Raw genomic sequence first — 27959 nt, 5'->3', positions numbered from 1 at the left:
TGAGCATCCTCAAAAAGGAACAATGGCACTTTTTGCTAACACAGATGTGGGGGCGCTCAAGAGAGTAATTAGAGAAATGAAGAGGTGACTGTATTTGTGTTGTACACTAGCGCTGAAGGCCATGCCGATTATAGCCAATGAATGAATCAGTGGACATAAAACAAGAAACAATACTAGCATACGGAATTCCAAAGGAAAAAAATATATTTTTTATTTTTGCAAAGTACAAAGAGAAATATTGTGGTTATAACTGAAATGCAACCCCTGGAGAAAATGTCCATGCAGGCTTAACCTTTGAAAGAAGCTCATAATCCCTAAAATATATATCACACACTTTTCCAAGGAACAAGGCTCCCTATGTTTAGGTCATTTCCGAACCTGAGTTCAGAGAAGTTTGCAAGGGTGTCTGGGTCAAGAGCTAGAGAGGGACGCCTGGAGAAAGTGGCCTGTGCCCCACGGGCCCGTCAGGGATGGATGCTAACAAGCTATCACCTCCTGGCGCGGCTGACAACCCCCAGCTCCCGTGGAGACTTCAGCCATAGTGAACATCCGCTCCAAACAGTAGGAAATCCTAGGGAGAGATGGGAACACTGTCATCAGCTTGTTGACAAGGGAAGTGCACGCTTGTTGTGAGTGTGGGGCTGCCGGGTTTTTAGAAGGAGACTCAGGGGCCCTGCCTGTTGGAAAGGAGAGAGCAGAGTTGGGCCTGTCTGCTGACAGAAAGGCAGGAGTGAGCGGGGCGCACTCGGGGTCTCCCTCTGGAGTCTGCACAACAGTGGCCGCCAGTGCCTGTGAATCTGTCAGCAGCTTCCCTGGCAGCTGCTTCCTTCTCAGACGCGGAGACTCCCAGGCAGCTCTGGAAGCCTTCATTTGTCATCCTAGCCTCATGGCAGCTTAAGGGAACCTCGTTCCAGTCAAGACTGCAAAACCACTTCTCTTCGCTCCTTCGTGCTCTTCACTCAGAATTTTCGGAAATGAAGAAATTAAATCGTGCCATGGGGTCATTTTTTTTTTTTTTTGAAGGATAAACTTGCTTAAAGGCGGGGAACGTAGTTGAATGTGTTTCCTCTGTTCTCTCAGCTATTATTCCACAGTCTCTTAGCTCCATTTGTTCCCTGGTCTAAGGAACTGGGGGTTGATTGGACATTGGGAGTGAGGGAGATCAAGGAATTTGGGTGATAGGAGTTTTCCAGGAGGGCCACGAGGTTATCAGGAAAGCCCTTGACCAAGGTAAGGAATGGAGCAGGGGTTGAAGGTTATGTTACAGTGATCAGCTCCGTTGGGATATGCTGGGTTTAAGGGGCCCCGGAGTGGAGGTGCCAAGAAAGCCAGCAGATGCACAAGTCGGGAGGGCGGCAGAAACTGGAAGTGCAGCTGAATGAGTCACTGGGTGGCACAAAGGTGGCTGGTAAGCCTGAGTTGATGGAAGTGCCCGGGGAAAGCCCGTAGTGGGGGAAGGGCAGAGGCCTGGGCAGGAACCGTGGAGAACTCGCCTTGGGATGGAAGGAGAAAGAGGAAGCAGCGAAAAAGAGATTGCAAAAGCCTGGTGAGGAGTGGGGGTGAGCGCAGGGGGCTTCCAAACTAAGGGAAGAAAGCTCCCAAAGATGAGGTAAATAGTGTCCGATGCTGTCGGAAGTCAGGCTGGGGGAAAGGCAAGAGGAGCCTGTCCATTCTGGCATCTAAATCTGCCAGATGCTGACCACGCTTTATACCTCACGGGCCTAGAATGACTCTGGATGCCAAGGATGGCACGCAACACACGTGTCAGTATTTAAATGCAGCTATCTGATGAAAGAGGCCCTGGCCACCACGTGAGTTTCATTTTTAGCAAGTATCGTGTGAGAATGATGCAGGCAGTGGTTAAAAGCAAGGACATGGCTTTGGACCTGAACTTTATTCAATAGCTGTTTGGCGTTTCTGAGTTTAGTCTTCTTTCCCTTTTTATTAAGAGCACCCACCTTCCAGGGTTGCTTTAAGGGTAGAAAGCACTCGACATGGGGCTTGCACAGAGAAAACTTTGAGCACCAGGTTGCTGTTGTGGTGGGAGATTTGGTGAAAAGGGAGCTTTGAGACTTACCTGGTGAGACTGAAGTTCTAGGTTGAAGAGCTGCATCTGGCCAGGCAATGGGAGAGGAATGCCTTTCTGCAGCCTCTCTGCAATGGAGGTAAAGGTAAGGATAGGGGAGGAGAAGGGAGCCCGAGAGAGCCAGGTGAGTGGCCTCCCTGAACCGGTGTGCCTGGCTCTGGGTAGGGATTGGCAAAGAAGGCTGCCCTAGAGTCTCCCACCCTGTTCTCCATCATGCTCCAGGGACCTGGGACCCTGGCATTTCTGCCCCATCACCCAAGCTCACATCCAGGACCTGTGCAGGAGTCTTGCCCACGACCACCCTCCTGAGGGTGATGGATGGTGCTGCTGGTGGACGACAGGCCTGAGTGACAGTCAGGGGAGGCTGCTCATAGGGGTGTGGAGAGTCTGAGGACATGTGATTAGAGGGTTTACTCATGTCCACGTGAAGTCCCTCAGTGTTTAGGATGGAACCGGAGCTGGGTGGTGGCCGGGGGAGGCTCTGCCTATACCATCACACTTTGAACCAGAACTCTAGAGAATCCTTAATTCAAACCTGGTCTCCTAGGTGATTATGAAGCTACCTTCGTTAAGATTAATTTATCATTAAATATTCTAGTCACACGTTATGTGGGCCTCTATGTGTACGGTTGCCCCTGACCCTGCCAAGGTTATGAACAGGCCTGCCTAGGGCCTTTACAAGCGTGGCGAGCATAAGCCCTTAGCCGAGCCCCTTCTTCCTTGGCTTTCCTCCCAGAGCTGAGAAAAGACTGAGGTCCACCTGCTCTGTGACCTGGAATAAGTCCCTTAACTTCTCCGATCTCCTCCCATGAACACTGGAGATAGTAATAATCCCCCATCTCATGGGGCTATCATAAGGATTAGATGGGCATGTAGTAGGACCTCCACCTGGGTGGGGTGCCTTTTTTCCATTCCTTTTCTGCATCAGATGCAATTTAAGGTTCATTTGGGGTGACCACCTCTTAGCCCCCACAACTGGGACCAGGCATTAAATAGCTCTAGGAATTAACCCCACCAATTCCCCTAGGACTAAAAATCAATTGTTTCTCCAAAGCTCCTTACCATTAATCTTGGGAAGCACAGCAGTGGGCACCATGTAGTTCATGATGGTCTGTAGCAATTCCACCTGGAAATCAGAAGAGAGATGGGACCCATGTCAGGGCACTGAGGCATCCACGATCTTCTGTCACCCTCCCTCCCGTGCAGGGCAACCTCACAGCTGGAAAACCATTGAGAGGTGGACCCAGGTGATGACATGAAACCCTGCAGCGAGATCAAGGTCACAGAAATGATCTCTTTTGCCCTAAAATTTCCAGATACAAAGCAAATTCTGAACTGTAAGGTATAAGGCAGAAATAAAGAAGGTCAGCAGAGAGTATTTAAATGTCCAAATCTTGGGAAATCGTCTGCAGGACATGGTGGCACTTTGATACTAGGAAATACTATGCAACGGTTTTGAATAACAATGTAGAAATATATTTATCATTACAGAGATAGTCATAATCTATTTTTGAGTATGGAAAAACAGGCTGTAGAAACTATGTAATTCCATTTTGTTATCAAATATGCATAGCAAAAGGTCAGGAAGGATAGAGACTCCGAATTATTAACGAAGTGGTGAAAATAGGAAATATTTTGTTTTGCAGGGTCTGATCCTTCTATAATGTATATGTTTCGCTTTTGCAATGACAAAAAAAATTCAACAATAATATAACACCCTCAAGAGGATTGCCTGTAGTGGCGACATTTACGACTTGTAAATATGTACATTTTTGTTCCCAGAACAATAGAGTTTCCTTCCCCATGCTATAATTCTCTGGGCTCATCAAATGTGGTGCCCTTCTTCCCATGAATCTAGGAACTTAAAATTTTTATTTTCTGTAGAAGCAGAAGTTAGTTACACACTGAGTCAAGTTACTAGGAGAGGCTTATCATCAGGAAATCTGTGAAATTACAGTGAGATTGCTTTGAGTCTGTCTGTTTGTTACAATCTCATTGGCTGGAAATGGCTGGCTGCATTTCTATCAGATTTGGAGGGGACATTGGGACAGTCTGATTTTGGGGTTGGGTGGCTTACAAGGCACCCACTTGGGGGACATCTTGGAGGGGGTATTTCAGAGGTCCAAGGAAATGTTCTCCGGGGTTCAACAAGAGGCCCCTGGGAGACTCTGACTTCCAGTGTAAGTTACAAGGTTGGTGCTCATTGAGGATAGCTGTTGAAGAGCATTTAAGCTACTACTGAGTGGGCCACTCACCACCAGTGCCCTCGTTGGGCAGGGGAGGCAGGGGTGAGTCTACTTAATGATGGTCAGTGATTCCAGGTAGCGGAATCATCTACCTGGTCTGTCAAGATACCTGTTCCTCTCTCTTCTATCTGCCCATTTCCATCTCAGTAAGTGACTTTGTCATTTACCTAGCTGTTCAAGCCGACAATCTAGGCGTCATTCTTCATTGCCACTTCCCTCGCGAACATATCAAATATCTCACCAAGTTCTGTCTAATCCTACTTCAAAAGTACTGTATGTCCCCAATCCACCATCTTCTTCTTCCTCCCTGGCTTAGTCCCAGCCCCATCATCTCTTAGATGGACAAACCCATCTGCCTCTCCATTTAGATGGACAAATACAGATGCCTCTCCACATGTTCTAACTCTTGTCTCCTGTAATCCATTTTTCTAACCCCAGCCGGGGACATCTTTCATAAAGGTATACATAAATCAGCTCATGTCACTTCCTGCGTGAAACAGTTCATCACTTCTCACTGCCCTTCAACTCAAATCTATTCTAGCCTAAAAGGTTGGGGGTGAAACCAGCCCCAGGGCCTTTGCCCCTGCTATTCCCTTTGCCTACAGCAGATCTTCTTGCTGGCTCCCTTGGCCCAAATATCACCTCCTTAGAGAGGCTTTCCCTGGTCACACCATATAATCTTCAAACTTCCTCATCACTTTCTACCTCACCCCCATTTTGTTTTTATAGTATGGATCTGGCCTGAAATGATCTTCTTTTCTTATTGTCTGTTTCTCCACCATGATATAAGGCTCTACATGGGGTCACTTGCCTGTCTTCTTCACGAACATATCCCCACACTTGGGGTAATGCCTGCCACCTAGTAGGTGCTCAGTAAACTAATTCACTGTTCATTCAACAAATACTTGTGGAGCAGATTTTCCATACTAGCTTGTGCACGTTTAATCCCATTTAAACCTCACCACACTAACTTGAGTGGAAAGGATTATTCCTTATTTGTGGGGAAGGGCTGAGGTTCCAAAAGGGGAAATGACTTGCCCAAACCCCACAGTGATGTGAGTAAACACAGAAAAGTGATTCTAGCTCAGCTCTCTCTGCCCACAAAGCTCTTCCCATCATCACTTCACATGCAAATAATATGCAAATGAACCAGTGGCCTCCTTAAATGATGCCATGAGCTTGAGCAGCCCTCAAGACAGTTATCTCAAGGTCAGGGGAAGGAAGGAGCCACCAAAGGCCTCAGACTCACCGAGAAGGGGCCGATGTCCGAGTGCTTCAGTTCTAGGAGCAGCCTGTAAGAAGGGGTGGGGGAGGCTGAGACCACCATGTGCATGACCCATATGAGGGTCCAGTTACTGGGGAGAAGGGGCTTGCTCTACTGGATGTCGTCTCGTTTTTCCACCCAGTATCCATCCCCCCTCCTCTCGTCACAGTTTCCCGATTTTTCCTCTGGAGAAGTCACTCGCTCTCCACATGGTTAGTGCTGGGCTCTGGGGTGGGCTGGCCGAAGGGCAGAGTCCACCTCCCTTGCCACAGAGATTGCTTCAGGGATGGACCTGTGACCCATGCTGGCTCAATGAGAGTTGGTCCCAGCGCCTCTACTGGAAGTACTAGGACTGAGGTGTTCTCTTTCCTCCAGGAAAATTAGGGAGCTGCCGGTAACTGTTTTTTGCCACCGCTTAGTGACAGCCTGCTAGGAAATGAAGCCAGCATAGGGAATAATAGAACCAAGAGATGGAGAGAGTCAGTCACGAGGACTTTATTTAAGCATCTGGATCCACTCTTGCCTGAAATCTTTAGACTTTTCAATTATCTGAGCCAATAAACTATCCCTTCTTTATAGCCTGTGTGGCATTTTAACAGTGATCTCAGAGAAAGAGGGTAATACATAGCATTTTATTGAACCCCTATCATTCGCTATATTGAGTACTTTCCCCAGTGAATTCCTATAACACTCCAAGAGGCAAGGGCCATCACACTCCCATTTTACAGATAAGAATACTGACACTCAGAGAGGTCAAGCAATCTGTCCAAGGTCACACAGGTAATAATTAGCAAAGTAAGATTTCAAACAGGTCTCCCTGGTGCCCAAACTCTTGTTGTATCCAATACCCTACAAAACTCGAAAACTCGCAAAACTCACTCTTGTTCTCCAACAGTTGGGAGCCCTAGGACTCCTGCCCTATGGATTCTCAACCTCTACCCCTGCATACTTCAGAAAGTCTGTGCTCAGCCATAATCCAGCTGTATCCTCTCCGGCTCCTCTACGTGAGAGGCCCACAGGTGTTTCAAGGAAAATTAAATCCACATGTTTCCAAAGCAGTAACACTTGTCAGAATGATGCCCCTGGAAATGAGCAGCATGTAAACCTCAGGAGCTGATCTCAAGGTTAAGGACGGTTCTGTGCCAGGAAGAAGGCAGATATGGGCAGGAACGTGGGTCAAGACTCAAGTTAAACAGTGTGAACGTGATTCAGAGGCAGAGGCCGGGTCTAAATGTTGGGGTCATCACATCTACTCTCTCCGAGGGTTTCCCTCTCTCTTTTTCTTTGTGTGTCACCTGCTCTCTATCTCTCCTTCTTTCTTCCTTTTGTGTTTTTCTGTCTTTCTCTGAGAGGCTCCCTCTTAACGTGTCTGTCTGTCTGTCTGTCTCCCTTGCTCTGCGTCTCTCCCCTTCCTCCTTTCCTTTGTGTGTATGTGTCTCTGAGTGTCTGTCTGTCTCTGTGTCTCTCTTTTTCTCCTCTCTCCCTCCATTTCTGCATTTCTCTTTTTCTGTGTGTCTCTCGTTGTCTTTCCCTCTTGCTTATTGAGTACTTATTTCATCCCTTGCAGTATTCCAAACACTTCAGCACATAATAATACCTCATTTTATCCTCATGACGATGCTGTTAGCAAAGAACAAATATTAGGCTTATTTCACAGCCAGGGACACTGAAGTTTGGAGAGTTTGGTGCTTGCCAAGGTGAGTTTTCTTCAAATTCAGGCCTCAACGTCGGAGCCCACACTCCTAACCATGACCTCTGCTGCCGGGATTCAAAGCCAGGCTCATGGATCACAGAATCTCCCAGCAGGGGGAGGACTGATGAAATCCCAAGGGTGGAGACAAAGAAGTTCACGTGGGTTTTCCAAGTGCCAAGGAACGCTGGGGACGTGAGGTGGCTGGGGGCTGCTGTGGTTCAATGTGGAGTGGATCATCAGCCTGCACTGTCCAGCCATAAGTGGGCTCAGGACTGAGGGGTGTCCTGGGATGTGGGGCTTTCAGTGCCAAAACTGGGAAACTCCAGGCAAACTGAGATGGTTGGTCACCCTACAATGTGTGGCCTTGGGCAAGTCACTTCATCTCTAAGCATTCATTTCACTGTCTGCAGAATGGGGATATTGTGCCATCTGCACTGTTTGAAGCTTAAATGTGATGGGTGAGCAGGAAAGCAATGACTCAGGAAAGCAAAGATGACATCGTAAGGTCATCGCTAGCCTATGGACACCAGAACAGATGGGAAGCCCCCTCCTCCTGTCCCCACAGGCCCACTTACTTGTCCAAGCTGAGCTCTCCAACAAGCCTATTGGACCTGGTGCCAACTTCCACAGAAATGTTCGTGCTCTGCAAAACAACAGCCCAGGAGGTAAAATCCTGACCCAGGGCTTGGGGGCTCTGGAAGTCCTCCAAGACCAGAAGGGTCAGCTTCAGAAAGGCCAGCAGAGGAGCCAATACGGCCAGGTCAGACCCACAGAACCCGAAGAGGAAGGGCCTCTTCCTTTGCTTTATGTTTGTTGATGAATCCTGGACTGTCGACCAAGTACCTTTTTCTCCCAGGCTTCTGAGACCATGTCAGAGTTCTCAGCCTACTCCTGAGGCTTATGTAAGCCAGACCATGGGGGTGGAGTCCAGGCCAGCCCTATTCTTACAGCCATTCATTAATTTATTCATTCAACAAATATTTGAGTCAGAAAACTGAGGTTTGCGCCTCAGCTTTCCTGCCCACTGTCTGTGTGACCTTGGGCAACACCCAAAAACTATTAAATCTGCAAAGTGGATAAAATGGTCCTCAACTTGAGACTGGGCAGAACTGCCTGAGGTCTGTGAGTACCTCCTGGCGGAGAGAGAGTCTGACACTCACTCCCAGCGGCCAGTGTGGGTGCCAGCAAATATTCGTGGAGTGATCGAATGAATGCACAAATCAACAATGGAATAAGAACTTGAATAAGTGAAGGATTAAACACACAAATGAAGGAATAAACAAAGATATGTGTGGATGAATAAATGATGAATAAATGAACAAGTAAGTATACAAATGAACGCTCAGTAGAACAAAGATATAAGTAAATGAATACATAAATAATGATGCATGTATGAACCAGAAAAGGTATAGCATATTTCAAGTTAGCAATCTAATGAATAATTGAATGAAGTAATAATTGAATAAATAAATTAATACATGAACAATACACAAATACATAACGAAATGACCAAAGACAAGAGCGAATGAATCAGGAACAATACACATATTTCAAGTCAACGCCGGAACGAATAATTGAATAAACGAATGCCTGTAGGAGCCCGAAGCAGTTAGTATGTTGGCTCCAGTCTCAGGTTCTGCAGCCACACAGTCCAGATTTGAATCTGGACAGGATTCACACTGGTCTCCCTGACTCTGAGAGCAGGGCTCTTGGCCTGGACCAGGGCCCCCCCGTTTGCCCACACTCGGGAACAGCTTACCATGTCAAGCAGGAAGAGCGGGGCCAAGGAGGAGTTTGGGAGGACAGCAAAGGCCTGCGTCTCCAGGACAGGGGTGAGGGCAAGGCCAGCAGGGGATATGGTGAGGCGCGGTGGGGAGGAGACCCACAGGAGGAGCTGCACCTTCATGTCGGGAAACATCGTGGCCACCTGCAGTCCCCAGTGGGGCAACCAACAAAAGGAGCAATTTTATTTAAATGTTTCTAAATCCTACCTTGTCCTGGCCCAAATAAACACCTCCAATGTCTTCTCATTGCTTTTTGACTGAATCCTAAAGACTGCACGATCTGGTAACTGGTACCCTGCCAACCTCACCCAACACGCCTCCAATGCCAGCCACGTGGGATTCCTGCTCCTCAAATATGACATGTTGTCTTCCCAAGACCCTTTGCCCTTTCTGCTTCCTTTCCCTGAGTGCTTGTCCCTCTATTCTTCCCTAGCCTGATTCTTTCCTTTTTCTCAGGTTTGAGTTCAAATGTCACCTCCTCAGAAAGCAGTGGTGACTTCAAGGGGGAATGAGGAGGGCTTTGGTGACACTCCATCTCTGCTGGCCTCCAGTCCTCCCCCAAGTAAACTCACTCACAGTCTGAGTAAAAATAATGTGATCGTTATGCAAATTAAGCTTATAAGTCACACTTCCTCCACACCAGTACCTCCTGTACAAAAATTTCTGAGTGTTACCACTGGAGAGGCTGTTAAGGACTGAATGTCAACCCCCCCCCCCCCCACCCCCGGCCAATTCATATATTGAAGCCTAACCCCATTGTGGCTGTATTTAGAGATGGGGCTCTAAGGAAGCAATTAAGATTCAATAAGGTCATCAGGGTGGGGCCCTGATTCAATAGTTTCCTTATAAGAAGAGACACCAGAAAGCTCTCTCTCTCTCCGTAGGTGCTCACAGGAAAGGTCATCTGAGGACACAGCAAGAAGGTGGCTATCTACCAGCCAGGCAAAGAGCCCTCCTCGAAAACTGAATCTGCTGCCACCTTCATCTGGGACTTCTCAGCCTCCAGAACTGTGAGAAATAACTTTCTATTGTTTAAGCCACGCAGTCTGTGGCATTTGATTACGACAGCCTGAACAGATTGAAACAGAGGCTTTCCTTGGTCACCCTGTCTAAAGTGATCTCATCAACCTTTTGGCTTCACTTATCACAGTTTGCATTTCCTTTTGTATTGTTTTGAGTGCCTGAATAATAAGTTTCTCTCTCCACTGGATGGGAACTCCAAGAGGGCAGGGATATGGTTTGTTTTGCTGGATGCCCCTGGCACATGGTGGGCACTAAATAAATATTTGTTGAATGGATGAGCCCCAGCATCCACCCGCACACCTGGGCACCTGACTGCTGGGAGCATTTCTCTGTTTCGGGGATGGGCTGCACAAAGCTACTGCCACTCTCTCAGGCTGGACTGCCTCTGGATCTGGAGTGGGGCTCTCATCAGGCCACTCAGCAGAGCCCTGTCCTCCTAACACCCCCAGACCACCTCATGAGCTGACTTTATAAAAGGGAACAGGCCTTTTCTTACCTGGGGTATGAGAGTTCCAAAGAATTTGGTCGTGAGTCGGAATTCAGATTCCTTTGGAATCTGTAGCAAGGGAAAAAGAGAAGGGAATTCTGGGGGATTTTGTTATAAACTGGGGGTGAGCAAATACCATACGAGGAGTGAGAGACTAAATATATAAATAGACAATGGCCAGACCACATATGACAATGGAATGCTGACCCACACCTTCTGCAGCAATCAACCCAAAACAGTCAGTACTGGTCAGTGACTACCAGCTTCCCAATTTTTTTGCCCTCGAAAAAGCCAGATATACACCTAAATCAATCACATAGGATGCCCAGCTTCTATTAGCCCACATCCACCTTCTCCAAGTCAACAATCTCCCTAAGCACACACCTGAAGCCCTCTCTTTTTCTCACTATAAAGTTTTCCCACCCCTTTGCCTACCTTTGAGTCTACCAAATGCAAATGATGGTGGCTGACCCCCTTACTCTGAAGAGTTCTCAATGAGTGGCCTTTGTTTACTTCCGCAGGGCACAGGTGGGGCTCAGCACCCCTGTGGTGGCCCTACAGAGAGGGAGAATCTGCATCTCTTCCAGGAGCAGCATCGGAGGAACCCCACGTGGTTGGTGACTGGGTTGGGATCTGGTTGCATCTAGACTCTGGAGAGGATGGTCATCTCCTCATTTTACACATGGGAAAACTGAGGCCCAGAGCAGGACTCGGCCACAAACATACAGACTGAGACAATGACAGTGATGATGATAATGGCAATATGATGCTAAGACTGGATTATAGAGCCTGGCGTACAGCAAGCACTCATTCAATGTTAGCTGTACTTGTACTACACATCAAGTACTTCCTACCTGCTAAGCCTGTGCTGAGTGCTTTTCATGTGTTTATATCTCATTTAATCTTCATTACCCCCTTGAGAGGAAGCTATTGTTCTTGGTATTTTATAGGTAAGGAAAGTGAGGTTCTGAGAGGTTGAGTCACTGGCCAAATCTGTAGCAAGTGACCCAGCTGCAAAAGAGGGGGCTGGTATTCGAACTCGGGTCCGGCTGCCTCTAGATTCCAGACCTTGATCTCCCCCAAACCAGACTGTCTGCTGCATTCTGAGTCCTCTTTCCACACCAACCCCGGCCCGGCCTCACCATGTCATCCTTGAGGGTCAGGTTCAGGACTCCAGACTGTTGGTACACGAGCCCGGCCGTGTTGAAGAAGTAGTCGGAGATGCCCAGGTACACCATGAGGTCGTGGTCGGTGGGAAAGGCCAGTGCCGGCGGGGCAAAGGGAGGGGGGCTGCGGTGGGCCAGACTGAAAATCTCCCCCTGGGGATGGAGGCGACAGAGTGAGACTGGCATCCTTCAGGAATCATAACTCGATGGGAAAAAAAACCGGCTGTGGGTACCAACCACACGTTCACAGAGCAGGAAGCCATGGCCAGAAACCAGCAGTAGCATCACATGCCTCTTGGGTGAAGTGAGTTGCACCAGGTCACTCAGGGGTAAGTGGCAAACTGGAATTGCACCCCGGCCTCCAGGGTCCGGGAGCACAGTCCCATCCATTGTATTGGCTGTGCCTCGACCTTGCCAGGAAGCACAGAAATTCTACTAAAAGAACAACAGGCTCTGTGTGTTTTTTTAATCTATCAAATTAGCAATGATTTTAAAAAGAGAAGTAAACTTTTGTGTTGTATATGTCATTTAAATCTATGCTATCCAGTTTTTGGTGAGTGTTTATATGCTGCTGGAGAATATATGTTTATAGTTTTCTGAAGGGCAATTTGGCAACATGCTACAAAAGCAGATCATTTATTTAGCTAAAAAAAATAACACGGAGTTATAAACAAGCAAATTGTAGATGGATACATGTGGTAGGATACCATTTATGTAAAATTTAGAGGCCTATAAAACACACTGCATAAGAATTATTGACACACAAAGGTATGGAGTAAAAGTATAAAACACAGACATGAAGGACGCACACTGGTGTCATCAGTGTGATTTCCCCAGGGGGGTGGGATGAGCTGGTTAGGAGAGGGGGCCCAAGGGGGCCTGAACGATTTGTTTCCATGACATTTCATTTCCCAAAATATCAGAGGCAAATATGACAAAATGGTACCGTTTCTTAAATCTGGGTGGTGATTTCGTGAGAGTGTGTAATAGTCGCTGTACCTCTGAATCATTTCATCGCTGAAAATTAACAACCATGACACCTACATTATAGAATTCCAGGCGACTCTTAAAAATAATAAGATGGACATATGTACCAACCAGGGTTCATTGCTAAGACATGTCGTTCGGTGAGAAAAGCAAGTGGAAGAATGGTGTGGATCCATTCAGGGGAACAGATCTTCAGGAAAACCTAGATGGGTTTTTGTGATTGAGTATTCGAATGCCTAGATCCTGGAAACTGGAGGGCTAACCTCCCACCCCCGCCCAGGGCTGACAGTCATTACTTTTGAGTAGGAGACTTGGGGAGGGGGTTTGTGAGAGGGGGAGGGGAATAGGGCAGGGGTGGGGAACAGGACCCTCTCATCTCTCATTCCTTGGGGATAAGTATGCATCCTTTAAATCCTTTATTCTGTTATATTACTTAGATTTTTCTTTTTTTTCCTCTTTATTTTTTTGACATTCGATATTATTTTATATTAGTCTCAGGTGTACAGCATAGTGGTTAGACATTTATATAATTTACGAAGTGATCTCCCCATAAGTTTAGTACCCATTTGCCACCATACATAGTTATTATAATATTATTGACTATATTTACTTAGATTTTTTTTTTTAAAAGCATACTATTTGGTCCAATAATTTCACTTGTAGAAAATAGTCTAAGATGGGCAGGGATCTACCTACCAGAATGTTCACAGCAGCTCTGGTTATGTTTGTGGGGAAAAAATGGAAAGAGCCCAAATGTCACCACATCACTGAAAGACCCAAGAGCCAGTTTAAGGGCTACAGGAGGGCATCCTGGAAAGATGAGCCCAATTCACTGTTCTGCTTTTAAAAAGTTGTAAAACAATATGTCTAACATCACTCATGTAAAAATGTGCATATTTATTTCTATGTCTGTATGTGATTTTTTGTGTTTTGTTTCTGTATCGTGTGTGTGTGTGTGTGAGTGTGTGTGTGTGTGTGTGTGTGTGTGTGTGTTCTTGGGTCTTGGCATAGACAAGGACTGGAGGGTTGGAGGAATCTAACTTGTATGTCAGTAGTGCATACCTCTGAGTTGTAGTATTTAGATAATCTTTCTCTTTCTTCCTTCCTATTTGTTTATTTCTCTGCTCCTCTGTAATTTCTAAATTTTCTTTTCTTTCTCTTTTTTGTTAACAAATGTGTTTTAGAACAAACGAGTAAACAGTAAACAGCAAGATAATCACCAACTGTGGAGAGCCTGAATGAGGTACACCCAGAAAGAATTCAGGAAGGGGGACCTACTCCAGCTGGGATGGTCGGGGAAGGCTGCCTGAGAGTAACGTTTAGCACAGACCCACCTGGAGTGTAAGAAGCCAGCGGGTAGAGCGGGGAGGGGAGTTCAGGCAGAGGGCCTGGATATGACAAGGTTCCTGATGAGGGAACAACTGTGATGTGTTGAGAAAGTACCAGTCCAGTGTATCTGGTTGGAGGGTGGTGAGTGAGGAGGAAGGAGCATAAAATGAAACTCCATCCATCTATCCTTCCATCCAGCCAATAAATATTTATTGAGCACCTACTATACGCCAAGCACAGTTCTAGGTGCTGGACATACAATAAAGAACAAAGCAGTCATAGGCCCTTCTCTTTCATCCTCGTGAGGGAGATAGACTTGTGACTGTGCGTGCGTGCGTGCGTGCGTGTGTGCGCGTGTGTGTGTGTGTTAGTAATAAGTGCTGCTGAGAAAAATAAAGCAGGATATGGGGGAAGAAAAGGGAGCTGTTTCAGGAGCAATGATCTGAGAAGTCATCTCTAGGAAGAGGATATTTGAGCAAAGACTTGAAGGAAGGCAGTGAGAGTTTATGTGGATATCTGGGCGAGAGCCTTCTGGGCAGAAGGAGCAACAAGTGCAAAGGGCCTGAGGAGAGGGTAGGCAAAGTGCATTTCAGGAATGGCAGGGAGGCCAGGGTGACTGGAGCAGAAGATGCAGAGAGTGGAGTGGGGGAATGGTTGAGGACAGAAAGGAAGGGGGTGGAATCACTGTAAGATTTGTTTCAGATGATGATGGGGAACCCCTGGAGCGAGGGTATATGATTCTCAAGAGTAAGTCTCACCTTCAGCTGCACATCCAAGGTCTCAGCTGTGACTGTCGGAGGTGACAACAGTGAATAATCGATCCCAGCCACATTATCTATCTTGGCCGTCACTAGAGGGGAAGAAGATGGACTATGAGCTGGCTCCCCATGGCAGCATCTTTGGGGCCTGGGATGCAGGGTCAGCACCCCCTAAAGTTGAATCAAAAACTGCAGTGCTAGTTCCATTCACATCGCCTCTAGAGAGCCCACCCTGAGCTCCCTTTAAAGGAAAATGAACCCACATCCCACACTCACAGACACCATCTTCCTCCCTTCTTCCAATAGCTCCTAGATGAGGCTGAAATACAAGGTCAAGGAGCAGAGAGAACTGGGCTTGAATCAGACTCTGTATGACCTTGGACATGTCCTTTGCTTCTCTGAGCCGCTTTTTGTTATTTGTAAAATGGGGTAATACTGGTGGCTCACTGGTTCTGGAGAAGCGAATGAGAAGGTGTATGCCTAATGCCTTGTACATGGTAGGGCCTTGAGAGCCAGAAGGCATTGATATGAGCAGTGATAATATCCCAGGCTGAGCCCAGGCTGGCTCGGGTCTGAATGGTTTCTCTGTTTCCCAGCAGTAATCAGTGAGAATTAAATAGCCCCTCCTTCCCATGTTAGAGGCTCATAAATGGCAACTTGTCCAAGATGGCACATCTGGTGAGTGATGGAGCTGAGACTCAAACCAATATCTTTTTCCTGCCTGATGAAGTTGAACTTTAGACACTGCAATGGCTTTGAACATCCCCAGGATGGGCTCTGCCCCTGGAGAGAGTGGGTGGTGCCCGGTAGAAGGCAATGCATTGTCAATGGGCATGGACTATGTGCATGCCGTGCCAGGCTTTCCAGAGAGGAAGTCGAAGTAGCAGTTTGGGGCGCAGACTCTGGAGTAAGGAAACCTGAATTTGGATCCTGCTTCTGCTTCTTACTGGCTTTGTGATCTTGGGCAAGTCACCGCTCCTTTCTGAGCCTCAGTTTCCTCGTGGTAAAATAGGAAAGCTGAGAGGAGACAATTCTGCTGGGTGCATGGCCCATGGTGAGCACTAGGCCAGAGGGGCCCTCCCTCACTCACTATAGCTCTTCGCAGTTTACCAAGCCCTTGAGGTTAAAGAGAATTGTCCCCATTTTACAGATATGGAAACTGAGGCCCAGGGAGGTGAAATGACCGGCCTCAAATCTGAGGTCAGTATGTATGTCTGGCCTCAGAGAGCTGGGGGTATTTGGTTTTATGGCCTCTACAGGGATAGGGGAATGAGCAGGTGTGAGCTGCTTTTCTGCCTCATGTCTGGACCTGCCAAAAGGACCTGGGCCAATAGATATCCAACGCCAACTGCCATTTGAAAATAATCTGTTCTATCCATTCCCACCCAGGCCCAAGCCCATGTGGGAAAATTTCTGGCTCCATCCATCACACTCTCTCTGTTTCCCTTCCCCAAACCCCTTCATACCAACTTCCTCAGCCCTGCCCAGAACTCACTTGTCAGTGTCTGGAAATAAGGTTCCAGCTTGGAGGACACAGAACTGGTCACTACCTCGCAGATCTGGGAAGAACGAAAGAAGTGATCAGAGAGGGCTTCCCATAGCGGAAAATGTCCTTGGGGAATAATGATCTAAACACGTTTTGATTTCCTGGAATGTTTCTTCGAAAATCATGAAACTAATCAAGTTTCCCTTTTCTTTTTGGCCACCAGGAAGCTCAGAGTCCAACAGGTAGCCTGGAAATAGTAATTATATATGACTGGATGACCTACATGTCTGCACTTTATTTCCTGCCGTAGTATGAAACTTTCCTAATGGGTATTTATGTTTTCTATTTAATGCGAGGGTTTTGTTTGTTTGTGTTTCTTGGTTTGCTTTTACTGTCTCAGATCCTTTGTGAAATGAAGTGAAAAACCAGCAGGAGGTGATCAGTGGTTGGCCTTCTGTCTGTGCTTCTGGGAGCAGGAGGCGGGCCCTCTGCTCAAGTCTGGGTGGGCACTGTCACCTTGGCTGAGCGTGGCCAGAGGAGCTTCCTGCCCCTCACATGACCCACAGGGGAACAAGCACAGGTCTAAGAAGACTTGGGTCCCCTGCTGATTTTGCCACTGAGGAAGTGACTCCACTTCTCTAGGCCTCTATTTTCTCATCTGTAAAATGGAATGTGGCAGGTTATATTTTCCATTCCACTTGCTCTTCTGGAATATGGCCTGGCCACACCCGGAGTCTGTGTACTCTCCCTTAGAATCTGGGAGGGCATGGTCACTTGCAGCAGAAGTGAAATTGTATAACTTCAAAGATGAGGTCACGAAAGGTTGTGCAGCTTCTATTTTGGTCTTGAAATGCTGCCTCTCTGGTCACTCCCTCTGGGAACCTACTGACATGCTGTGAGAAGCCCCAGCTCCATGGTGAGGCCACGGGTAATTGCACCTGAGTGGAGCCTTCAAGTCTTTCCAGTCCAGGCATCATGGATGGGGTGGTTCCAGCCTCGAGCTTCGGGTCTTCCCAGATGAGACCCAGACATCATGGAGTAGAGACAAGCTAAGCCAGCCCTACCGTGCCTGTTGATTTCCTGATCCACGGAACGCATAAGCATTATAAAGTGGTAATTGCTTTATGATACTATATTTAGAGCTATTTGTTTTGAACCGATAGCTGGAAAACAGGATTAATATCACAGGCTTCCCTAACGTGAAGGCATGGGGGCTGGAGGCAGAGTGGCCAGATAAGTTCCCACCTTTACCATGTGGCTCAGCCCAAGTCTCAAGTGACCTTCGCATCATTAATCCAACTGAGTCTCTCCAGTCTTTGCCTTTTCTGACTGCTGGTGGCCCTTGGCATGGTGGATCACTGTCTCTTAGAAATTCTCTTTCTAGAGTCCTGGGACCAAGGACTGTCCCCTCTGCCTGTCCCTTCACCAACTCTTCCCTGGTCACCTGGATGAGCTGCTCTTCCCTCTTGAGGATCAGAGCTCCTTGGGGCTTCCTTCGGGGCTCCCTGCTGCTTGCACCCACATGCTCTCCCAGAGCCCTGCCACATGCACCCATGGCCCCTGCTATGGTCCATCTGCAGGTCACCTGCACCTGATGTGAACAGGTCTCCACACACCTGGCAACTCTCTCTGCCTGAGGACCTTCCCTGCTCCCTGGTCCTTGCTCACAAGTGCCGAGGCATTAAAGCTGCCAGTAACAGCCCCAACCAAAAAGGGGTGAGGGTTGGTGGATAAATTTCCCAGCTTCCTCACCCTCTGGGAGCAGTTCTGAGGCATGTGTCCCACGGTTCCTCCGAGAATCATCCACAGGACCGAGTCCCAGTTGCCCGCAGCAGTAGCCCACTCAGTAATGCTCCTGTCCCTGCTCCCCCCACGCCCCTCGCTGCGCTGCCTAGGTTGGCCTCCTAATAAACTTCTTGCACCTGAATCTTTGTTTCAGCACTTGCCTGAAGTAGACCCAAGAAAGTCACCTCCTCCTTGCTCCTGCCACACGGCCAGCACACAGAACTGGGTGTGCAGCCCACACTTTTCCCCTGAGCGCCAGCCTGAGGAACCACCTGCCTCCCAGCCACAGGCCCCCAAGGCCAACTCATCCCAACCAAACCTCTCAGTTTCTTACTCCCGCTCAGGGCTGCCCCTCATCTGCCCAGAGGGCACCTTCCACACTTCCTCCTTCCCCTCTGTCAATCAAGTTATTTCATCTGGGGGACGAAGGGAAGAAGAAAGGAATGAAGGAAGGAGAACCTTTGTTTTCCTGGAGTGTGTTTCTATCTCATAAGACTCCAGATGTCCTAAGAGGGCTTAGAATGCTATTCTCTAAGGAGCCTGTACCTCTTCTCCAAGTGGCCCAAAGGTGCAAGGGGCAGCACATCTGGCAGCTGGGGCCAGCTGGACTCTTGGGCTGCCTGTCCCTCTGCTGCTGGCCGCCAATGCCACTCACTCATGAGCCACCAGATGGCTCCAAAACACAGCAAATCACATCACAGCCTGGATCCTGGCTTCCTGCTGCTGGCCCCCACTTCCCATGCTCCATCCCATCAGACTCCCCACATACATACCTGACACAGACTCAAGCAGGCTCTTCCTTCCCTCAGATACCCACCCTTCACCCTGGTTTCCTTGGGAGTCCACTCCTCAGCTCACTCCTCCCCATTTCGGGCCCTTCCTAGTACCGTGGACAACCCGGTCACCTCATTCATTCTTTCATCCACCTGTCAGTTCATTCGTTCCGGCCAGTACTCGTTTCTAAACAACATCTTGTTATGCTTAAGAGCTTCGCCTCTGAGGTGGGGTGGCCTGGTTGGCACCCTGGCACTGTCACTTCCCCTCTCTGTGTCTCAGTTTACTCATCTGTGAAATGGGGATAACCGTAACACCCCTCTTGTAAGGATTTTGTGTGGATTAAACTCTAGAACCCTTGTAAAGAGTTCTTAACAGAGTGCCAAGCCCACTGTAAGCACTCAGCCTATGCAGGTCATTCTGCTCCTCCTCGTCGCCACCACCATCACGGTCACCAGCACCATCTTCACTGCATCATCTTCCCCACCATCATCTTCCCCACCACCACCATCATCATCATCTTCGCCAGAAGCAGCAGCATTATCACTTTTTAGGTAGGCTGCTATTGAGAGGCCACTCTTAAGGTATTATCAAGAAATTACTTGTTTTAATAGTTCCGAATGTTAAATATGAGCTAACACTCCCCTCCGATTATTACTTAATTACAAAGATAGTTGAACTATGGGTCTGCCAGGCCAGGGGGCGAGCATGCTAAGGATAGCAGCAGTCCTTACAATAGCTTGGTGAAGAAGGTATTAATGTCCCCATTTTACAGATGATGGAAGTAAAGTTCAGAAAGGTCAAGTAATTTGTTTCACGATTACACGGCTATTTAATCCTTAGAGCCGGAATGAAAATCTAGAGATTCTGACTCTAATAGCTATTCTATAATCCACTGTTATGCATTTTGACAACCATGCATTGATTAAAAAAAAATTTTTTTTGACAATGTGCCTTCAGATAAACGATCTCATTTGTTTGATGTCTCCCCGCCCACATTGTTGATGCCTTTGACTGAGAAACCCAGCGTCTCCCATCTAAAAGACTTCACAGCCTCCTCAGTCTCCCCAAGAGCGCTGCCCCCACTCTTGGCCCTTCTAGCCATTTCACAGCAGCCAGAGAAATTGTTCTAAAGCACAAACCTAGCCAGGTCACCCCCTTGCCTAGAACCTCCCCACTGCCCTCTAGAGAAAGGCCAAGCTCACTTGGCTTGCAAGACAGGCCCACGGGATTTCTAGAAGTTGATGGTGGAAATCCAGCCCAATGAATGGCCCCTTTTCGCCACTGAAGAAGTTGGCTGGCATGGGGGGCGGCAGGTTAGGGTGAAGGCTGGGTTAGAGCACTGGCCAGTTCCAGCCTCGGGAAATCGTTTGGCCACACGCCAGTCTAGCAGCTTCATTAATCGCATGTTTTCTGTGTGGGGAGCATCACAGATGGGGTTCAGGGTGGGGTGGGGATGGGGAAGAGAGGGTTAGAGGAAAGGATGCTGGTTTCTCTGAAGGCAGGAATCTTGAGGGGAGAGAAGTGGTCTAAGTGGACATGGGCGGGAGGCGGGGGTTACTGGGTTGTGATGTGACCCTTTCTTAGTCTCTCACTGGACTCTCCAGAAAAATAGGCATGGCCGAATTTTAGATCCGGACTCGTCATTTCAAAGGGCCATAAGGACTGCTGGAGAGGCCTGGGCGAGAGCAGAAGTGTCCAGTGATGCATGAGGTGTGTGGGTGGGGAGGGCCCCACCCGCTCTGACCAGGGAGGAGAACCTGAGCCCCTCCTACCTTGCTGTTCATGGTGTCTCGCAGCGAAGACTCGATTTTTTTGTGGAAGAGTTGGATCAGCCACCTGGAGATGGACATGTGGGGACAGGTATGAGGCTTCCCAGGTGTCCCTGAGCTGGACTCGGTAGGCTGCCTCATCTGGGAAGCCGTCCTTCCTATTCCAAATAGACCTAGGCACCCTTGCCCCTGGGCTGCAACTGCACACGCCCCATCAGACACCTCTCCCCCTGTGTGCAGTTACCTGTATAGGAGGTTATTTCTTCAATAGGGTCACAGCTGGGCTCCTGCCCGCTCTCAGCCTCATTTCTCACTACTCCCTTTCCTCTCTGCAGGTCAGCCACACTGCTCTGCCATATCCTCTTGTGTGCCGTGCCTCCTCCCACTACAGGGCCTTTGCACATGCTGTTCCCTCTGCTGAAAACACCCCCAACCCCAACACCTATCTAATTAACTCCTACTTATTCTTTTCATCTTAACTCAAATGTCTTTTCACAAAGGAAGAACTGGCCAGCTCCCAGGCTAGTTCAGATCTTCCTGTTCTATGTGTTCGCAGCACTCTGTGCCTCTTTTTCTTAGTTCTTATATCCTTTTGAAATGCTCTGTGAGCCACTCATTGATGCAATGATTTGATTAATGTTTGTCTTCCTCACTGGGCTGGAAGCTGCAAGAGAATAGGGACTGTGTGGCTAATAATCTGGGGCCAGATATTCCTGGGCTGAATCCCTCCCAGTACTTGCTAGGTTATTTCCTATTCTTTCCGTGTCTTGGTTTGCCATTATTATATAAAATGGGTAATAGTACACTAACCTCATAGTCATTGTGTGGATTGAATGGGATAAGGCACATGCTTAAAACAGGGTGCACCGTAAGCCTCCAATAGCTGTTAGCTATTTCTAAATTGTTATTGGCCACTGCCGTTTCCCTAGCATGTTGCACAAGCCTGGTGCATAACAGATTCTTAGTTGATGTTTGTTGACTGGATGAATGGATGAATGCCTATAGCTTTACGGTGAGGATTATAAAACTTAGTGCAAATATAGTGTTTAGCCCAGAGCCTGGGGCATATAGTCAGTGCTCAGTAAAGTTTGCTGAATGCATGTTGAATGAACAAGTGACCCTTCAAGTTAGGGACGGCGTCCACTCCATCTGTGGACCCTTGTCCCTCCCCTATACCCGAGGTCTCTGCACAAGGCCTGGCATGGAGGTGGCACTCAGTGCATGTTTTCTGAACATGGGGATGATTAGGACAGTTCTCCTTGATGTCCGTCCTCCCATCCGCAGTCCCAGGAAGTCATACATACCCCAGGCTGCTGCCTGAGATGTGTATGCGGATACTGTCAATCTGGTTACTGCAGCTGGTGCAGGTGATGGTGGAGTGGCCAGAGGTGGGGTCGCAGCTCAGCTTCAGATCAGCTGAAATAGAGATACCCTCCACGCTCAGGTAAAAGTTGCCTTTGGTTTTGCTGAAAGGAGACAAAGAGGAAAGAGTTGAAGCAAGCACTTTCTTCTCCACTGCCATTCGAAATTCACTTCAATGCTAGAAGGTAGTTTTGCCATTATTCCCACTCCAGGTGCAGAAATGGAGTTCAGAGAGGGAGGCTGCTTGCCCAAGGTCACACAGCAGCTGAGTGAAAGAGCCAGGTCCACCTGACAGAACCCTGCTCTTACCACTGCCTCAGCCTCTGCCCATGCTGTGTGGCTTTGGGAGCGTTTCTTAACTTCTCTGAGCTTCAGTTTCCTTACCCAGACCCCGGATCAGAAGTGAGACACCAGTATTGCCACTAAAAAGCTGGGTGTTTCGGGCCAATGACTTTAATTAATGAATGCTCTTGTTCGTTAAATGGGGTGAATAACTCCTCCCTCGGAGATGAAATATTTTAGATAAGACAGTGGACATGAATGTGGTTTGTCAACGCTTATATAATGTAATGAAGTCTTGTTACTTTTTTATGATCAGTAAGTGAAGTGAGATGCAAAAGGGCCCAAGTAAAGAGTTAAGCAATTCTTGTCATAGAGAATGGACAGACCTGGGGGTCTTTGTAAGGGAGAGAAGATTCACAACCCTCTCCCCACCAAAGCGTCTTCTCTTCCATTTTTTCCCTGGATTCCCCACAAAACAGAATTTGCTAAAGTGACTGGTCAGTCCGAGGCCACTACCATTAGCAGACAGGATCACTGTGGTGAGAGCCCAGTATTTTGTTTCAGAGTTGTGGTTTGGATGATTTGCCCCAATTTTTCACTCCTCTGTGGATCCCTATGCTCACTCTTGCCTATGTTGGTGGCGGGGGTGGGGGTTGGTGCATTTTCATGCTCTTCACTTTTGGCTTAGCCATGTAACTTGCTTCGGCCAATGGCATATCAGTAGATGTGACCGTGGGCTAGTTCTGAGTTTAGACCTTAAGGGCATCTGCATGTTTTTGGTTGCCCTTTTGGCTCCCCTGACATCATCAAGAACATGCTCTGGGTAGCCCACTGATCCAGAGAGGAGGAGGAGACACAGGTGGAGCACAGCTGAGCCCAACCTAGATCAGGGAATCCCAGCCAACACAGAGATACGTAAATGATAATGTATGACCTGTTTTAAGTCACTGAGTTTGAGATGCTTGTTACACAGCAATAGCTAACTGATAAAGGTATAAATTAAAGGTCTCAGTTAGCCTTTCATCCTAAGCCACATGGCATGAAATCAGCCTTGCCAGTGTCCTTCATTGAGACGAGGACAAATGTTCAGCTATTAGCCAAGGGTTATATTGAACCTTCTTACATGAAAAACAGCCCCAGGAACCCCGTGGGGACAAGTGGTTATGAACAAGGCAAAAATTGGGCATTCCTGAGATCCTGGCTCTCATCCCTTCTAGTACCACCAAGAGCTTACCCATACACTCAACAAACCCAAGCTTGGAAACACACATGAAATTCTTTCGTGCCTTCCATTTTCCACTGATCTTGACATTGGCATTTGTCACGGAGAGCTCAAGACCCTCATTGGGCAATAGTCTTATCTGGGAACTGGAAAGCTCGATGCTATGGATAACCATGCTGCAAAGAAAAAAATGTTCAATTAGCCTCCTGGGAACCCATACAAGGACTCAGTCAATAGTTAATGTAGACTCACCCCTCCCCTACCTCAGCCCTTCACCCCATACATTCCAGGACAACCCAGAAGCTATGAGAGCAGTCTTGGGAACTCTGTGGGATTGGGCAGAGTGGCTAAGCTTTGAAGTCAGACAAGTCTGCATTTTAATCCTGCTCTTCATTTTATTGTTGTGTGACCCTGGGCATGTCACTTAATCATCCTGAGCCTCAGTTTCCTCATTTGTAAAATTGGCACAATAATTTCTGTCTTGCAGAGTGTATGACTATCAATGAAGATAACAAATATTAACCCGTTGACTACAAATTTTGTAAAGGGGCATAATGTGTCTGTCTTTTTTCACTACCGTGGCAAAACCTACTGTGTCTGACACATAGTAGGTGCTCAAAAATATTTGCTGAGTGAATTGGTATATAAAATTCTCTATAGGACATTTATGAATTTTCTGCCCAGCGCCCACACCCGCTTCGTATGGTAATAGAACTGCCATCTAACTTTGAAGGAACTCCCTTCCCACATATATTCCATGTTACTCCAAAGAAAGTTAACTTCACTTCCATCTTCAAGGGGTGGAGCTTATGACTTGGGCATCAGCTATTTAGCATATTCTATTCCTCTGGCCACAGTGATTGGTTCGGGAGTGCGTACATAACCTAAGATGGACCAATCAGGGTGAATCTTAGGGTTTTTGCTTGGAGAAGGTGCTGATACCTTCCATGAGAATTAGATCTCCTCAAGGGAAGTGATACTGAGAGGTGGCAGAGAGAAACAGGGTCCAGTGGCATTTGAGCCTAACTCAAGCTGAACCTGAAGCCAGACTCTTTCAGGGACATCACAGTTATGTGAGCCAATAAATTCTGGCTTAGGTGGTTTCAGATTAGGTTTTCTGTCCTTGAACCTTCCTCCCCCAAATCCTAATTGATACATGGGCCTGGCACAGGGTTTTGGGGGTGATGACATCCCCTCCAGGAATCATGGTGAATGCCTGAAAGACAGTTTTCATGGTTTCCTCCACACTCGGCTTGGGAGATTGTATCTCCTTGGGATGGTGTAAAAACTAGCTTTGGGATCCTAACCTCTCTGAGTTTAGGAGTTTGTGGCTCTGCGATTCTAGGCCCTGGTGTCTCCAGAACACTACAAGGTCCTGCATACTGAGGATTGAGCTAGACAGGCCTTACCTGTAGAAGCTATAGTCACCTTTCCCCAAATGCTTGATCTTAAAGCTTCCTGAGAAAGAGGGGATCTCGATCTTCTCCAGCTCTTTCTGCAGCATGGCCACTCCCTGCTGGCAGGCTGAGGGGAAAGAGCAGGGAGCAATGGTCACAGATGCAGCCCAGGAGCCTGAGCTGGCAGGTCAGGGCAGGCTCTGGGCCCTCGCCCCTGTCCATTACAAGGACAGTGAGGTCGAAGAGATCTAAAGCTGAGGTTTTCTGTAAAGGGGCCAGATGGTAAATATTTCAGCTCCATCAGTCATACTGTCTCTGTCACAACCATTCAAGTCTAATGTTATTGCCCCCAAACAACCATAGACAGAATGTAAATGAATGGGTGTGGCTATGTTCCAATAAAACTGTATTTATGAACACTGAAATTTGAATTTCATATACTTTTCACATGTTGTCAGATCTTTTTTAAAAAACTTTTTTCAACTATTTAAAAATGTAAAAGTCATTCTTATTTCATAGGCTATACCAGATTTAGCCTGTGGGCTGTAGTTTGCCAACCCCTAGTCTAAAATATCACTGCCCTCCAAACACCCAGTCCTGAATCCTATGAGTATTTATTGAATACCTACTCTGTGCCTAGCTCTGTGCTGTGTCCTCATAGGTGCTCCATCTCTCTGGCTTTTGGACTCTCTCGCCACAGGACTTTTGTACATGCCATTCTTGCTGCCTACGAAACCCTTCCTCCCATCTTCACACGGTCGACTTCTAGTCAGCTTGACCATCACTTCCTCGAGGAACTTTCTCTGACCCAGCAGATGAGAGCAAGCCCCTTATTATCATTCTTCTGATAGTGTGGGCATCTCCTTTGGAGCTCCCAGTACTGTTTGTAACTGTGCATTTATCCATGTGACTTCTTGACTAATATCTCTTCCTACCCCTGAAGGTCAGTGGTAATGTCCGTTCTACTTACTAATGTAAATAAATGTTTCCTACATTTACCACAGTGACTGGCTCTTAATATTATAATGCACTTAATATTTCTTGAATGAATAAATGAGTAACTGTCCAATGTCAGGAATTCTACTATCAGTTATCACATGGCTAACAGCATCGAATAACCATTTAAAAGGCAAACATTACCTGAGAAGGAGTAATTAGTAAAATGAAGGATCCTAGGCTTTGTGTTTTCTAAGAGCCAATTAGGAAGTAATAACAACAACAACAACAACAACAACAACAACAACAACGACAACAATAAACACTTTTTAAGCTCTTACTGTGTGCCAGCCACTGTTCTGGGCTCTGTTCAGTTACTAGATTACGTTACTGAATTTGAACAATCGTAGGAAGTAAGTCCATTACCAACCCCAATTCTCAGATGAGGAAGCGGAGATTCACAAAAGTGGCCACACAGCTGACAAGTGATGGGGGCAGGATCTGAATCTAGGCCTAGAACCTATGACTTGAGATAAGCCTTCTGGGAATTCAAAAGTAAGCAATTCATATATCGGCACTGCCTGGAGAGGAAAGAAAATGTGGGATGGCTGGGATCTGTGAGTTAGCAGGGACCAGGTTTTGAAGGATCTCAAATGCTATGCCAAGGAATGCGGACATCTTCCGAGGGCCTGAGGGAATCACTGAATAGTGTAAGTAAGGAAGGGGACATGAGCAGATTGGCTGCATTTCAGAAATCCCATTGTGGTTGCCCTATGCGGTGTGAGTAGAAGGGGAGACTGAGGCTGCTGTGACAGAATATGAAGACTTCTGGGCTTGAAGGCTGAGCCCAAGTCTCTGCTCCCGGGGAAGGCTCCAGGGCCACCCTAGCCCTGTATTCAGAGCAGGGCCATACTCCTTTCTCCTAGCTCATGTGGTTTTCTGTCTGCCCCCTTGGTATTCAGGGGTGTCCTGCCTGGGCTGGAGTAGGAATTCGGGGATGGTACACCAGGTCCCCCCGAGTCCTGTCCTGATGACCCCAGTAGTACACCAGCAGATGAGGCTCTGCCTTCTCTGTGGGATTTCTCTGGGACAGGCTAGCCCTTAATTGTTCTGCAGTTCACCTTTCTGCCACTGGGAGGCAGCATCGAACAACCCCACGCTGGGACATCAGACCAGAGCTCAAATCCAGCCTGCCCTCTGGCCTACGCAGTACCTTCTCCAAGTTTCAGTTTGCTCATCTGTAAATGTTGCTAGTAACAGCGTGTCCTGCCCGGGGTTGAAATGACAATGAAACGAGATCGTGTGTTCAAAGCTCCTAGCACAGTGCCTGGCACAGATCTGAGCAGGTCAGCAGGGGCTGCTTCCTGTCCCTTTCTCCTCTGCCTGGGCCTGGATGAGTGGTCTGAGGGACCCTCTCTGGGTCACCCAGATGGGTAGTGTGGCTGCCCTGAGGGAGACCATTAAGAAGGGCCCTCCCCACGCTTCCCCTGCTCCCTGCTCAGCCTCCTCACAGCCTGAGCTCTGCCCACGCTCAAAGCTGAGCCAGCAACTTCGAAGCAAATAGCAGGGCTGAGAACCAGCTTTGGAAGGCAGTAAAGGGCCCGAAAGCCCGAGCTGGGCTTGGGATAGAGGGAAGGAAGGGACTGTGAGGGCCCTCAGGGGCCTGAGTCCTGGACCTGGAGTCCTCCAGGCCCCGCACTCCAGTCCCAGCGCTGCCACTTCCCAACCTTGTGATCTAGGGCAACTCGCCTCGCCTCAGTTTCTGAAGATGTGAGACAGGTGAGAGGGCCTGCTTTAAAAAGCTGTGAGCATGCCATGCCTTGGATTTAAAGGGCTGCACACAGCAAGTGCTCAATAAATGCCCCTCAGAGATGGGAGAGGTAGGAAGAAAGGCATCTGATTACCGTAGTCCAGGCCCTTCTGGGTGATCCTGGCCACGACGCCGGGGTTGGTGGTTGCTGTCACAGCTGTGCCCAGGGCGGCCAGCGCCACCAGGGTTGCCCACCTCCTCGTGTTGTCAGGGCCCCTGGCCATGTCTTTGTGCTCCAGAGCTGCCAAAGCCTCGAGGCCTTGGCGGGGAACCAGGGACCTATAAAGGAGCTGGCTGTGGAAATGAAAGT

The 27959-nt window shown here is 47.9% G+C and overlaps 1 protein-coding gene across 1 annotated transcript; it reads right to left on the bottom strand.

Annotated features, from left to right (window-relative positions):
• Positions 1-207: 207 nt before the first annotated feature.
• BPI (bactericidal permeability increasing protein) lies at positions 208-27959 on the bottom strand. Its single transcript, XM_039864318.1, has 15 exons — positions 27744-27959; positions 24916-25030; positions 23554-23682; positions 21945-22106; positions 20644-20707; positions 16319-16382; positions 14824-14915; positions 11726-11902; positions 10593-10652; positions 9049-9216; positions 7865-7932; positions 5582-5624; positions 3149-3212; positions 2078-2154; positions 208-571 (listed from the first exon to the last, which is right to left on the bottom strand). Exons 1-15 carry the CDS (start codon positions 27871-27873, stop codon positions 533-535), a joined length of 1452 nt encoding a protein of 483 aa, XP_039720252.1. The 5' UTR covers positions 27874-27959; the 3' UTR covers positions 208-532.

This window comes from Pteropus medius, unplaced genomic scaffold (assembly GCF_902729225.1).
Source record: "Pteropus medius unplaced genomic scaffold, Ma_sr-lr_union100, whole genome shotgun sequence".
In the NCBI taxonomy this organism is placed as follows: domain Eukaryota; kingdom Metazoa; phylum Chordata; class Mammalia; order Chiroptera; family Pteropodidae; genus Pteropus; species Pteropus medius.
The sequence above is the reverse complement of the archived record's forward strand: the minus strand, read 5'-3'. Positions and strand labels throughout refer to the sequence as shown.

What these genes read in the sequence shown, in the direction of transcription:
- BPI (XM_039864318.1), bottom strand. Translation starts at nt 27,873, where the DNA reads ATGGCCAGGGGCCCTGACAACACGAGGAGGTGGGCAACCCTGGTGGCG. An exon ending in AAGGCACGAAAGAATTTCAT is followed by an intron (nt 22,107 to 23,553) that starts GTGTGTTTCCAA and finishes GTCTCCTTTCAG; the next exon opens with CAAAACCAAAGGCAACTTTT. An exon ending in GAGACACCATGAACAGCAAG is followed by an intron (nt 16,383 to 20,643) that starts GTAGGAGGGGCT and finishes CGTTCTTCCCAG; the next exon opens with ATCTGCGAGGTAGTGACCAG.